The 15,198-nt window shown below is 44.0% G+C and overlaps 1 protein-coding gene across 5 annotated transcripts in view; it reads right to left on the bottom strand.

The window, feature by feature from the left end:
* The window catches only part of LOC115149302 (protein strawberry notch homolog 1), a 36,047-nt gene that overhangs the window by 3,924 nt on the left and 16,925 nt on the right, over positions 1 to 15,198 (bottom strand). For all 5 annotated transcript variants that reach the window (XM_029692049.1, XM_029692046.1, XM_029692047.1 and 2 more), the window contains 11 exons: positions 13,160 to 13,305; positions 12,674 to 12,874; positions 12,424 to 12,594; positions 12,048 to 12,217; positions 11,715 to 11,846; positions 11,345 to 11,480; positions 10,779 to 10,891; positions 10,598 to 10,669; positions 2,329 to 2,428; positions 1,813 to 1,887; positions 169 to 315 (listed from right to left, as the gene is read on the bottom strand). In XM_029692049.1, the coding sequence (XP_029547909.1) occupies positions 169 to 315; positions 1,813 to 1,887; positions 2,329 to 2,428; positions 10,598 to 10,669; positions 10,779 to 10,891; positions 11,345 to 11,480; positions 11,715 to 11,846; positions 12,048 to 12,217; positions 12,424 to 12,594; positions 12,674 to 12,874; positions 13,160 to 13,305 (1,463 nt within the window). The remainder of the gene's footprint in view (positions 1 to 168; positions 316 to 1,812; positions 1,888 to 2,328; positions 2,429 to 10,597; positions 10,670 to 10,778; positions 10,892 to 11,344; positions 11,481 to 11,714; positions 11,847 to 12,047; positions 12,218 to 12,423; positions 12,595 to 12,673; positions 12,875 to 13,159; positions 13,306 to 15,198) is intronic.

The raw sequence follows: 15,198 nt of genomic DNA, 5'->3' as shown, positions 1-15,198 counted from the left end.
AATACTAATCACATCCACATAGCAGCCATTTTGTCCAGACCCAGTCTGAAATCTTGGGTAGTCATTTAATACTGTAGGTGTCATTTAGAGTATAGTTCCTCATTCACAGTAGTTGGCATTAGTCTCCTTTAACAGAAAAAATGTAAGGCGATTTCTCTCCGGTCTTACCCAGAATGCCCATGTCGTAGCGTCCATTCTTCTTGGCGTTCAGTATGACGGCTGCCAGCGTGTCAGAAAAGTACTGGAACAGAGCGTTCTGCTCCTGCACCGCCATCCCCAGGATACGGTTCAGGAACTTCCCTATGTTGTTGTAGTCTGGGAAGAAGAGAGGAAAGAACCGTACAGTCTAATACTTTTTAATGTAATCTGACAAGGCTTAACCTCTCTTGGGTAGGGGGCAGTATTTTGACATCCGGATGAAGAAGGTGCCCAGAGTAAACTGCCTGCTACTCAGTCCCAGAAGATAAGCATATTATTAGTAGATTTGGATAGAAAACACTCTGAAGTTTCTAAAACTGTTTGAATGATGTCTGTGAGTATAACAGAACTCATATGGCAGGCAAAAACCTGAGAAAAAATCTAACCAGGAAGTGTGGAAATCTGAGGTTTGTAGTTTTTCAAGTGATTGCCTATCTAATACAGTGTCAATGGGGTCATTTTGCACTTCCTAAGGCTTCCACTAGATGTCAACAGTCTTTAAAACGTTGTTTCATGCTTCTACTGTGAATGGGGCGAGAATAAGAGGTCTTGGAATCAGATGACTGAGAAAATGACATGAGCTCAGTGGCGCGCGCTTCCGTGAGAGTTAGCTGTGTTCCTTTTCTTTTTTGAAGACAAAGGAATCGTCCGGTTGGAATATTATGGAAGATTTATGATAAAAACATCTTAAAGATTGATTCTATACATCGTTTGACATGTTTCTACGAACTGTAATATAACTTTTTTGACTTTGTCTGAACTCACTGCGCGAGCACAGTGGATTTGGATTACTCGACTGAACACGCGAACAAAATGGAGGTATTTGGACATAAAGATGAACTTTATCGAACAAAACAAACATTTGGGAACTGAGATTCCTGGGAGTGCATTCCGATGAACATCATTTTTAAGTGAATATTTATTATGTTATGTGACTTCTGTTGACTCCAAAATGGCAGGTATCTGCTTTGATGTCTGAGCGCTGTACTCAGATTATTGCAAAGTTTGCTTTCGCTGTAAAGCTTTTTTGATATCTGACACTGCGGTTGCATTAAGGAGAAGTTTATCTCTAATTATGTGCATAACACTTGTATCTTTTAACAACGTTTATGATGAGTATTTCTGTAAATTAAGGTGCTCATTCACCGGGGGTTTTGGAGGGAAAACATTTCTGAACATTACACGCCAATGTAAAAATGGGGTTTATGGATATAAATATGAACTTTATCGAGCAAAACATACATGTATTGTGTAACATGAAGTCCTATGAGTGCCATCTGATAAAGGTTAGTGATTCATTTTAGCTGTATTTCTGTTTTTTGTGATGCCTCTCCTTGCTTGGAAAATGGCTGTTTGGTTTTTCTTGTCTAGGTGCTGTCCTAACATAATCTAATGCTATGCTTTCGCCGTAAAGCCTTTTTGAAATCGGACAGTGTGGTTGGATTAACGAGAAGATTATCTTTAAAATGGTGTATAATACTTGTATGTGTGAGAATTTTGAATTATGAGATTGTTGTTTTGAATTTGGCACTCTGCTATTTCACTGGCTGTTGGCGAGGTGGGACGCAACCGTCCCACATACCCTAGAGAAGTTAAAGTCATAGCCAGTCTCACCTTTGTCTAGAGACAGGATCCCTGATCTGTCCTCCACATTGATCAGACCCACTCCGATCAACCCATGAAGGATCTCTGCCAGGGAATAGGATGAAGAGATTAGAGATAGAACCACATTTTTTATTTAACTAGGCAAGTCAGTTAATAACATTCTTAGTTACAAGGATGGCCTACCCCGGCCAAACCCGGACGACGCTGGGCCAATTGTGCACCACCCTATGGGACTCCCTATCACGGCCGGTTGTGATACAGCCTGGATTCGAACCAGGGTGTCTGTAGTGACGCTTCTAGCACTGAGATGCAGTGCCTTAGACCACTGACCACAGATGGAAGTAAGACAACAGCCATGCACCAGAAATAGATTCACTCAGCTTGTGGACTGAGCCAGTCGTGTGAATTCTAGACATTATGAAAGAATCCCCAGTATCAAGCAGGAGAACGGAATTTCCCCTGGCTCAAAATAGGGACATAAATCCTACAACCGAGTCCCAAAATCTGTCCACACATGAGACATACCTTTGTAGAAATCCCCTTCGAAGTTCGATGGAGGATTCACTAACGGAAAGTCCAGGTTAACGATGGACTTCATCACAATCTCCAGAGCATTTCTGCCATACTGTGGATTGGAGAAGAAAGGAGGTTACAACCACAACTACAGGGAACCACACACACAAATTATATTTAGTGGTACACTACCGTTCAAAAGTTTGGGGTCACTTAGAAAGAGGCGACTCCAGGATGCTGGCCTTCGAGGCAGAGTTGAAAAAAAAAAGCCATTTCTCAGACTGGCCAGTAAAATGAAAAAAAATTAAGATGGGCAAAAGAACACAGACACTGGACAGAGGAACTCTGCCTAGAAGGCCAGCATCCCGGAGTTGCCTCTTCACTGTTGACATTGAGACTGGCGTTTTGTTGGTACTATTTAATGAAGCTGACAGTTGAGGACTTGTGAGGCGTCTGTTTCTCAAACTAGACACTAATGTACTTGTCCTCTTGCTCAGTTGTGCACCGGGGCCTCCCACTCCCTTCTATTCAGCTTAGAGCCAGTTTGCGCTGTTCTGTGAAGGGAGTAGTACACAGCGTTGTACGAGAGCTTCAGTTTCATGGTAATTTCTCACATGGAATAGCCTTCATTTCTCAGAACAAGAACAGGCTGACGAGTTTCAGAAGAAAGTTCTTTGTTTCTGGCCATTTTGACCCAGTAATCAAACCCACAAATGCTGATGCTCCAGATACTCAATTAGTCTAAAGAAGGCCAGTTTTATTGCTTCTTTAAATCAGAACAACAATTTTCAGCTGTGCTAACATAATTACAAAAGGGTTTTCTAATGATCAATTAGACTTTTAAAATGCTAAACTTGGATTAGCTAACATAACGTGTCATTGGAACACAGGAGTGATGGTTGCTGATAATGGGCCTCTGTACGCCCATGTAGATATTCAATAAAATAAAAATCAGCAGTGTCCATCTACAATCGTCATTTACAACATTAACAATGTCTACACTGTATTTCTGATCAATTTGATGTTATTTTAATGGACAATTAATTTTTGCTATTCTTTCAAAAATAAGGACATTTCTAAGTGACCCCAAACTTTTGAACGGTAGTGTTGAGCTGAATATCAGGAGTGAGTCAAAGAACTACACTTCCCAGAGTGCACCAGCAGCAGCAAACCGGCTGCTTGTCACCTGATCAATCATTTTCACTGATTTGGAGCACCTGTGAAGGCATGGAGGGGTCAGTCATTCAGAAGAACAAACTTCAGAGGGAAAACTCCAAGTTCACTCACAGGTTCAGTCCAAAGACGCCAATGGTAAAAGGCTTAAATGGTTAATTCATCTTAGTTATTTAGAATGTTATTTAAATGGTTAAACTAATTTAAGTTCATTAAAATGTTTAATTAAGATGGTAACTTTTTGTTCTGTCTTTAAAGGTTTACAACCTAATTTACTGGCTAATTTACTGGCTAATTTACTGGACAGACCAATCAACTGAAGGCAAACTAAAAATAAAAAAGATTGAGTCGGAAAATTGAGTTGTCCGTGTCCTTTGGATGGTGAACAAGAGGAGGACTTGACAGTTGTAAACCACGCGGAGCGGCCTGGCCCTGAGGATAAACGGCTTCAGATCCAGAAATAAGCTGTTGACGCAGAGGAAGTCAAGATGGCGGAAGATGTCCTGGGGAAGTCGGTCCAGCAGCTCAAAAAGGAGAGGACCACTGCAAAAAGCAGCTTCACCAGACAAGCCAACTTCATTTCAAGAGGAGCAAGCAGCATGCTTCAAGTGGAGTTAAAGGAGGAATTCGCTAAGCTTTCAGATTGTTTCAGAAAGATGCTCGATGCCAACGATGACTACAGGATTGGACTGGAGGCTGACATGACTGAGGATGAGGAACCAGGTCTTAATGAACAGCAAGAGGCTGACATTGATAGATCTGTAAATGAAGGTGAAACAAAGTTGGCGGAAATAAGAGACATTGTTCAAACAAACCTGTGGTCGAGGTATGGAAGGAGTGAACTTCTTGTGGCAATCCTGGAAGCAGAAAAAGCCAATGATAAAGCGGCTTATGTACCAGTGGAAAGTGCCAATTTAGAGGGCTATGAAGTGCACCTCGCTCTCTTGGACAAGAGGATAAAAGAGGCCATCTCAGCAATGTCATCATGGGAGCGATGGATCCCTGTAGAATTAAAAGACGAATTAGATGGAAGAGTCAAGGACGTAAGAGCATTCTACTACAGGCTTGAGTCAAGGAGACCTGAATTTGCCACTGCACGGACGACCAATGAGCGAGGCACAGGAGTGAAACTACTACCCCAACCGGCAACATCCACACCAATAGTGAGAATCAAGCCAATCTCTCTACCTATCTTCAATGGAAGCAGGAGAGAATATCACAGATGGAGGAAAGACTGGGAAAGCCTGCAACGGCAGGGAGAGCCATCCGGATCAACTGAAGTTAAGAAGATTCAACTCCTGGAGAGTGTGGATGACAAAATCTCAAAAGACCTCAGACTTTCAACCTACACCACTGCCGATGACATGTTCAGAGTCCTGGAGAACAGGTATGGCAACAAGTCAACCATCATAGTGGAAATCCTGGAAGAGCTGGAGAAGATGCCACATGTGAAAGGGAACCAACCAAGAAAGGCCATTGATCTCATACTGTCAGTGGAGAAGGCTCTAGCAGATCTCACAGAGTTAGGAAACTCTGGAGCCATAAATAACCCACTGGTAATTAGATCCATTGAAAGCAAGTTGCCTGACTTCATTAAAAGAGACTGGGTTATGTTCATGGTTGAACCCAGAAACGATGTCACATCAGACAACCACTTTGTCATGCTCTTGAAGTTCCTGAAAAGTCAAGAAGGAATACTGGAGAGACTCGAACAGCTCAGAACTGAGGAGAAGGTGGAAAAATCGGATCGTTTGGACAAGAAGTATGACAGAAAGATTGCCTCAACAAAAACCACAAGGAAAGAAGAGCTTGATGAGGTATGTGGTGTATGTGGTGATAGTGGGCACAAAAACAAGATCTTCTTCTGTAGAAAGTTCAAAAGACTTAAGCTACCGGAAAAGAAAACTGTATTAAGAAAGCTGGGAGCATGCAGAAAATGTCTCGGATGCCATGATGAAGATGGATACTGCAGAGACACTTTCCTATGCAGAAACAAAGACTGTAAAAGGGAAGGTGGTGCCCCAGACCACCATTTTTTCCTCTGCCCAAAAGGAGAAGTCAAAAGAGGGGAAGAGAGAAAGAGACGGCAAAGGTGAAAGCAAGCTAACAGAGGAACAAGAGAAGATCTTGTCTGAACTTTCCCAGGAAATGGCAGATCGATGCAGAAAGGCTTTCACCAACACCAACAAAACCGCAGTGACACTCGATGCTTCAGGCCAGTCTGAGCTACTGCAGAGAAATGGGCTCACTGAACTTCCTGTCATTATGATGTTGATGCAAGTCACGGCGAACGCAGGGCAGAAGATTGGGACTTTAATTGACCTTGCTTCAGACACAAACTACATTACCCATAAGGCTGCTGAAAGACTGAGGTTAAGACATGAGAAGATAACTTTAGTTGTTCATGGGGTTGGTGGTATGACCATGAAAGTGAATACACTAAGGTATCTCCTCAAAGTCAGAGTCAAGACACCTAAAGGGACAGAGAGAGCTCATGAAATGGTCTGCTACGGCTTGGATGAAATCGCCAGAGTGCATCAAGTAATTGAACCTGAGAAGTTGAAAAAAATTCTTCCCAGAAGTCAAACTTACAGAATTGGAAAGGCCAGAAGAGGTCGAACTTCTCATTAGCCACCGAGAGGGAAGACTCGCTCCCCAGAGGGTAAAAATCATGGGAGACCTCGTCTTGTGGGAGGGTCCATTGGGGAAAACAGTGGGTGGAGCACATCCCGACTTATTAGAAGAAGTGGAGGTTGCACTATATGAGTCCAAAACACACTTTGCTCGCTCCATGAGGACAGCAGCTGTCAAATATCAAGAAATCACAAGTCCAACAACTGACACAGCCCAGCTACAGCAGGAGGATGTGACTCTGACCAAATTTACAGCTGCCAGTAACCGTGAGTTCCTTGAGTGGTGGCACTGGGACAGCATCGGAGCTGCATGTGAGCCAAGATGTGGAGGATGCCGATGTGGAAACTGTCCACCGGGAGGAAAAGAAATGACCCTGGCAGAGGAGAGGGAACTGGAGATCATTAAAGGAGGCCTCACCTACGAGAAGGGGGATGCTCACACACCGGCTCCACATTGGGATGCAAAGTATCCTTGGACGGTAGATCCAGCCCCTCTCCCGAATAACAAAAGTGCAGTCCAGGCTTGTTTCTTAAGGATGGAAAAACAACTAAGCAGAGAGCCAGACTGGAAAGTCGCATATGCTACCCAAATCCATGAAATGGTCGAGCGAGGCGCAGCCATAAAATTCACCAACAAAATCATGGACGAGTGGAATGGACCAGTGTGGTACGTGAGCCACCTGGTGGCACCAAACCCTCATTCGGTAACAACACCGGTTCGTATTGTATGGAATAGTAGCCAGAAATACAAAGGCGTGAGTATGAATGATCTTCTTCTGAAGGGACCAGACGTTCTCAACCCTATAAGAGCTGTCTTGCTAAGGTTCAGAGAGGGGACGTATGCATCTCTAGGAGACATCAAAAAGATGTACAACTCTGTATGGCTGAAGGAGCGTGAGAGGCACCTTCACAGGTTCCTCTGGAGGGACAGCCCAGTTGAAGAGATAAGTGAATATGCAATAACCAGAGTCAACATTGGGGACAGACCTGCTGGTTGCATTGCTCAGTTGGCTATGAGGGAAACAGCACGCCTGCCCAACTTTCTTCACTTGGAGGATGAGCGCAGAGTCATTGAAGAGGACAGTTATGTGGATGACCTCTTAACCTCCCAAAATGACCTGGATAAACTTGACAAAATCACAGCAAATGTAGAAGAGATTTTGAAAGCTGGAGGGTTCATCCTCAAACCATGGGTCCGGTCAGGGCAAAGTGGGAGGCAAGGAATGGAGGTGGAGGGTCTATCAAAGGCACAAAGTAAAACCTTAATTCTTCCAAATCAAATGAGGGACGAAGACAACAAAGCCTTGGGTATCGGCTACCGAATGGATGAAGACAAGCTCTACATGTTAACCTCAGTTAACTTTTCAAAAAGGAAAAAGAAGATGAGAGTTGGGAAAAATCTTCTCAAGGGAGGTGAGAACTGAGACACCTAACTCACTGACTAGGAGGGCCCTCTTAAGCCAAGTGGCTGGACTGTATGACCCAATTGGCTTAGTTACACCTGCCAAACAGAAGGGAGCAATTCTTGTTCGAAAAGCATTCCAAGAGGGAGGGGGTGGGAAACTAACCCAAGAAACCTGGGACCAACCTCTCTCAGAAAGCCTCAGGGAAGAAGCCATCCAGCTTTTTGAAGAATATGTGCAGCTTGGAGAGGTGAAATTCCACAGGAGCCTCAACCCAGCTGGTTGGGAAGGGAAACCGTGGGGCATCACATTCTCTGATGGAAGTGATAAAACCTATGGAGCTGTGATGTACTTAAGATGGGAGACAAGTCAAGTCACTAAAGTTCGATTTGTTGAATCAAAAGCCAAGCTGACACCCCTGGATCAGAAGGGAGACGCTGTAAAAGCTGAGATCTGTGGTGCTGTCTTCGCAGCCAGGATCAGGAAGTATGTGGAAAAGCATGCTCGAATGAAGATCGAGAGATGGTTCCATCTACTTGACAGTCAAACGGTCTTGGGAGCCATTCAAAGAGTCAGTTATGGGTACAAAACCTTCTTTGCAAACAGAGTGGGTGAAATCCAGAAGGCTGGACAAGTGCAAGACTGGTGTAGGATCCGTGGGGATCTAAACATAGCTGACATCATAACAAGAGGGGGTGCTCCTGAAGATTTGAAGGAGAATTCCACATGGCAAGAGGGACCAGAGTTCCTAAAGTGGCCTATAAAATCAGCTGGAGAGGTTGCAGCTCATGCCAGGGAGAGTGTAAACAAGCTCCAGAGGAAGGCATTCTCAGGTGCATTGACAAGAGCTGAAGCGAGAAGTAGTCAGCAGAAAGAAGACCTACAAGGCACTCAGGAAAGTCCAAAGAGTGAAACTCAAGAGGGAATACCTGTGGTGAACCCAACTCTTCTTAGAAGGAAGCCCACTGGTTGGGTTAAAGATCTTGTGGAAGTAAGAAGATTCAGTAGCCTATCCAAACTGGTGAGTCGTTGCCTGGGTTTGTCTAGCAGCCAAGCAGTGGCTGAAGAGGAAGGGCCGGGCCCCTAAACAGGCAAAGAGGGAGGTAAGATCACCCAAGCAAGCTGTGCCGACTGTCAAAGAACATGAAGATGCACTCAGACCTTTTTCTCGCAGCTCAAGAAGGTACAGATTTTTCAGACACAACTCTAAGCAGACTGACAGTGTACAAAGATGTGAAGTCTGGGCTGCTAGTTTGTGGAGGCAGAATTCAGACATTCAGCGAAGATAAGACAGCAGTGCCAGTTTTACCCTTTGACGCATGGGTGTCTACACTGCTGGCACAAGAATCACACAAAGCAAATCACGAGGGAGTGGCAGGAACCCTTCTCCGGATGAGGAAGAAAGCCTGGATAATAAAAGGCCGTAGACTTGCCAAGAAAATGGTTGACAGCTGTGTGGTCTGCAGGAAAAACAAGGCAAAACAGTGTCAACAAATCATGGCTGACCTGCCTCTAGAACGAACAGGCCCAGCTGCACCTTTTGAATTCACCACCATGGACCTGTTCGGCCCTTATGAAGTGAAAGATGAGGTCAAGAAGAGAACTAGACTCAAAGTATGGGGAATAGTCTTCTGCTGCATGGCTTCCCGAGCCATACACACTGAAGTGGTGAGTGACATGTCATCTGAAGGATTCCTGCTAGCCTATCAAAGGTTCACTTCACTGAGAGGACACCCCAGGAAACTCTGGTCAGACCCTGGCACAAACTTTGTGGGAGCCAAACCCTCCCTTCAAAAATTCTTTAACCAACAAAATAAGTCTGAACTTGAAGACACAGCTGCCAAGCATGGTACAGAATGGTCATGGAAGATCCACCCTGCAGACTCTCCCCATAGGAATGGTGCCGCAGAGGCAGCTGTCAAAGTAGTGAAGCGGGCGTTGAGCAACCTTGGTGGAGATGGTGGTTTTACGTGGGGAGAATTCCAAACTTTTCTCTTCATGGCAGCCAACCTTGCTAATGAGAGACCCATTGATGCAAGAACTCAAAGCAGAGAAGACTGTGTAGAGTACATCACCCCGAATTCTCTGCTTTTAGGACGTACCAATCCAAAGGGAGACCCTGGAGATTTCCAGTTTGATGGCTACCCTTACAAAAGACTTAAACATATTCAAGCAGAGGTAAGCCGTTTCTGGAAGAAGTGGAGCCAATTGGCTGGACCTAATCTGTTCATAAGGAACAAATGGCACACCAAAAAGAGAAATGTTGCTGTTGGAGATGTGGTCTGGTTGGCTGACCAAAACGCGCTAAGAGGACAGTACAAGCTGGCTAGAGTGGTCGGTGTCAATGCTGACAGCAAAGGCATCGTTAGAGATGTGCTTGTGAAGACTTTTCCCAGCTATCCTGTTCACATCACAAAGTCAAACAGCAAAAAAGGACCCACAAGAGCAAACGGTGAAAGAACGAAGAGGCTTCAAACCAAAATCCCAGGTACAATTTTTCGTAGAGATGTCAGACGCCTTGTCATTCTACTACCCATTGAAGAACAAACAGAGGTGTGAAGGGCTTGTGACCTCTCTGGGTTTGAAACAAACCAGGAGCTCAAGTGGGAGGTGTTGAGCTGAATATCAGGAGTGAGTCAAAGAACTACACTTCCTAGAGTGCACCAGCAGCAGCAAACCGGCTGCTTGTCACCTGATCAATCATTTTCACTGATTTGGAGCACCTGTGAAGGCATGGAGGGGTCAGTCATTCAGAAGAACAAACTTCAGAGGGAAAACTCCAAGTTCACTCACAGGTTCAGTCCAAAGACGCCAATGGTAAAAGGCTTAAATGGTTAATTCATCTTAGTTATTTAGAATGTTATTTAAATGGTTAAACTAATTTAAGTTCATTAAAATGTTTAATTAAGATGGTAACTTTTTGTTCTGTCTTTAAAGGTTTACAACCTAATTTACTGGACAGACCAATCAACTGAAGGCAAACTAAAAATAAAAAAGATTGAGTCGGAAAATTGAGTTGTCCCTGTGTCCTTTGGATGGTGAACAAGAGGAGGACTTGACATATCTGCTTACTTTGTTGTCGAAGTTGAACCTGCTGAGATCTCTCGTCTCTGTTGCTCTTCTGTCTCCATGGGTGAGGGCACCCTGTGGAACACACATATCACATGTAGCATCAGTGGCTCAAACATGGGTGATAATATCCACGTTTTCCACTGCTCAGCTTAATTGAACCACTGACAGGACAGGTTTTTACCAGGCTCTCCAGTCTCTTGGCCACAATGGAGGCAAACCTCTGTTCCCCAGCCAGCTCAGAGATGAGGAACACATACTCAGGAGCAGTCACCTGGTTAGACCTATGGGTCCTCCCTGAGAGAGAACGAGACAGACATTGGCACCGTTAAGCAGAACACACATTTAATTAGTCTAAATACCTCACACCTGCTGTTCCCATTGTATCAGAGTATGAAAAACCCAGAGGAGACATGCCAGCTAAATTAACTACCATGAGCCACATTATCGAGACAAGTAAATCCCACAAGACTAGAGTGAAAATAAAGTTAGATTTCATTTCTATAGCATTTTCACTTGGTGAAACGTCAAAGGTTTTGTATAATTTCAGCTAATGGTTTTGAAAGTAGCGCCCACGAGCCAAAATTGGTCAAAATTGTGTACCAACTCATCCATTTCTTATGACGTGATGGATTGCAATTCGTCCAATATATATACGAAAGTGCTTAAGATCCCGGACTGCATCTTTAAGTCTCAGTGCTTGAGACTGTATGGGGGTAATGAAACCACAGCCAGAAAGACTTTACTGACCAAACTGCTGTATGGCTCTGTCTGCACTCCAGGGTAGCTCCAGGGTCATGTGGACCCTCCTCCTCTGGTTCTTCACTCGCCGGTCAGCCTGCAGGGAGATGCCCGAGCTGGCCGCTTCCGAGATGATGGCTATGTTCTGGAGAGGGAGAAGAAAAAGGTTAGGAATGGTTTTGTGCCATCGTTTGTGACTACTTTATTCAACTGATTCTATAGATCTGTGACTCAAACAAGCAGACTGCCCCCCACTGCCTTGCACACAACCTACATTTCTCAAGTCAATGTGCTTGTACCCCTCGCCTAAATCAGAAACATGGGGTAATACTGTTCTATTCTCTCCTCCTCCTATTTCTCTCTTCCCATCCTCCCGTACCTTCTCTCCGTCCATGAACCTCTGTTTCTCTGTGAGGTTGAGGATCTCCACAGGAACATCCAGCTCAGACCGAGACTCGTAGGAGATGCTGCCATCGTCGTTACTGACCACCCGGCCTTTACGCCCAGTCATCTGGAACACAGAGAGGAGATAATGTGAGAACAAATAATCTAAAATATGATAAGATAAGCTAGAGATGGACCTCTTGACTAAAAAATGTACACATTTGCAGTTAAATGAGTGGACTTTAAGATTCTTTTAATAACTGATATTTTATTTTGTCCAGCTCCTGGGCCACTGTTCTTTGTATCCATATTTAATTGAACCCGTTACCTCAGCCACGTTGTCAGGTCCTCCCAGCTCATCTATGAGTTCATCCAGAGTGTTGGGAGGTAGATCCTGAGCCAGCTTCTCTAGCTGGTCCAACAGATCTCTCTTCATCTGCTGAGCATCTTCCACAGCATCCTGACTGGTCATACAGCTGTCATCTACCTCTACCTTGGCTGATGGAGGGATAAGAGGGGTAAGAACAAGGGAGTAAAAAATAAATACAAAAAAAATGTTGAATGTTCATCGTCATCTGCTCATTCTGGCTGGTTATACAATCCAAACTCAGACTTTAGAGCATACATTGATGGCAATGGGAGATTTGCACAGAAGTCCAACTCCACGCTCACTTATGGAAAGTGTGTTGTTGCTACTAACTTACCTATGGCAGGTGTGCTGGAGGTCTTGACTGTGGGGGTGGTGAAAGCAGGCCTGATGGAGCCCAGGCCAGAGGCTAACAAGGCACTGTGGATAGAGTCTGGGTCAATGCTCTTCTTCTTCTTCTTCTCCTTGCATTTCTTCACCCCTTTCCTCTTTCCAGACAGCCAGGGGTCTGGGAGATGGGAGAAATTATGACTTAGGTAGGTGGTTAGCTCATAATCAATCTTAAATCATCAAACTCCCTCGCTCACCATCCTCCTCATCCTCGCTGGAGTCATCCTTGAAGGGATTGAAGTCGTCTTCGTCATCTTCTCCCGAGCTGACCGACTTGAAGCTGTCGTCACTCTCTGCATCGTCCTTATGAGACTCTTCTGATTTGCTGTCGTCAGAGCTGTTCCCCGACAGACCACCTGACTTTCTCTTCCTCTTCTCTGCCTTCTTTATGTTGGCACCTGCAGGGAAGGAGAGAGAGGGAACATTAACATTGGTAAACATAGCCAAAACTCTACATTAGTGTTGGGAGACGGTCTTTTTTAAAGAGTTGAGTCTCGTGTGAAACAGTAAGCCAGAACATTACATAAAACACCTACGATGAGTCACACAAAAAGAACATTGGAAATGCATGAAGAGATCTCTTGTTGCTAAAGTAACCAACTGAAGAATACCGAGATCAAACTCGTCACTGTCTCATTACAGACCCAATGACTGCCCTTTTCTGGCAAACTGCCCTGCAGTACCTTTCCTCTTCTTTCCCTTCTGCTCTGCTGCAGCCTCGCTGGGGAAGGGGGTTTTCATGGCCGGCAGGTCAATGCCCAGCAGGCTGAACAGCTTTCCTCTGTCTGGAGCTGGGAAGTGCTTCTCTACCAGGGACTGGAGCACACCTCTGAGAGGGAAAGAGCAAGAGAGCAAACACCTTGTTATAGATGGTACTAGCATACACCTGGCATTAGCATGTAGCTAGCTAGCTTTACAGCTGCTCAATAGATTGCAAGTTGTTTCCCCAATATGTTCTCTCGCTGATGTTCCCTTGAGCAAGGAACTTAACTACTCATTGGGTGCTGCACTGTGGCTGCCCTCTGCTCCAGCCTAATATATGCCACTTAGCAGATACTTTTACACAAAGCGACTTAGTCATGCGCGCATACATTTTACGTATGGGCAGTCCCGGGCATCGAACCCACTACCTTGGCGTTGCAAGCGCTATGCTCTACTAACTGAGCTACAGAGGACCAGCCAATCTCCAACCTAATGTGTATATCAGGGTTTCTGTTAGCTGGTAATAGACGATTTTTGTCCATTAAAAAAATTGAAAAGCCGATAAATAAAATTGTCCGGGAAAAGGAGAAAATAAATCCCATTGCGAAATAATGCTTTGTCTATTTATTGCTGTAAATACATTTGACCAGTCATGCTTATCGGTCTATGGGTTAATTTGCATAATTTAGTGGAATTAAATTGGAGTGCTTATATTTCTTCTGCATCTTATGTAATCCCGTTTTGTATCGTAATTATCACACGCTCACAATATAGTTAGAGCCTTAGAGGAAAATCTGTCAGACAGCACTTTGTATTTCCCAACTGGTAATTGACGTGTGCTTCCCATTCAAATGCATAGGCAATGGAAGGCAGGCTTCATCAGCATGTCACACACCACTTTGCAATGAGCTGGAGGCAGTATGCATCTTGAAAACAGAGCTACTTAATTGTTTGAAACGTGAACATTTTACAACATTATGAGGCATGTTTTACCTTGCTTCAAAGTAGCCTAGGTAAAATACTACCATGTCTGTGGAGGAAGTTATTTTATGAAGACTTCCATATGCCATTGAACCCAGTAGCCTATCATTTTAAGAAATAATAGTTTATCAACATTTTAAACTAAATGTTCTGATCGGTTGCATCAGATTCATTGCTTTTTCAACATTTTGTTATGTATTCTAGGCCTGCTGGTTGGATGAATTTGGGATCTACCGTCCAACAACTGTCCCAGAGTCTGTTTGGACTATTTCCTTCTCAACAGTCTGACCAATAGAATAGGTACACTTTTCTACTATGTGGGATAGTAGATTTACATAGCCTTATGGACGCGTCATTTATGAGCCTAAGTGAAACGTTCCCTAAGTAAATGTAATTATATTGCCAATATTACATAGCCTAATTAGCCTACTCCGGTCTATAGAGAAATACATAAAATCATTCATTAGGCCACTAAAGCATGATTTGGCCACTCAGGATCATTAGCGTTGCCTAGCCTTAAAAAATAAACAAGTTGTTTTAAAATCGCATTACAAACAGTCGGAAGGAAAGGCAGTGCACGCAAATACCAAATAGATGATTGTTACATTGCGACTGTCAGTGAAAAGTAGAGGCCCAGCCAGGCATATCGCAATATTTTAAAATTAAATCGTGGGAAAACAGCTTGGAAAGCAAATGGCTATTGCTGTAAAGAAAGACTAATGTCTGTTATCAAAATTCTCTACTTAATAGAGTGAACAACAGTAGGCCTATAGACCATCTTATTGACACCAGCAGAGCAAATCGGCCATGTCCCCGGTGAGTGCACACTCCACATATTCACTCGATCATTGTTGGGTCAGTTCCACTTTAAAGTTTGTTTTTGGACAATAATTTCTTCCTCCAGTTTAGATGGACGTCATTGTATTTGTCTCCCCTTCTCATAGACCCATTATACATACGTGGTTTTATTGATCTGTTAGTCAGCAGAGTAGGCTACCCTGTCATTTGGAATATAAAATAATAATAATCTGTTAATGTC

Source organism: Salmo trutta, chromosome 15 (assembly GCF_901001165.1).
Source record: "Salmo trutta chromosome 15, fSalTru1.1, whole genome shotgun sequence".
NCBI classification, from domain to species: domain Eukaryota; kingdom Metazoa; phylum Chordata; class Actinopteri; order Salmoniformes; family Salmonidae; genus Salmo; species Salmo trutta.
The sequence above is the reverse complement of the archived record's forward strand: the minus strand, read 5'-3'. Positions and strand labels throughout refer to the sequence as shown.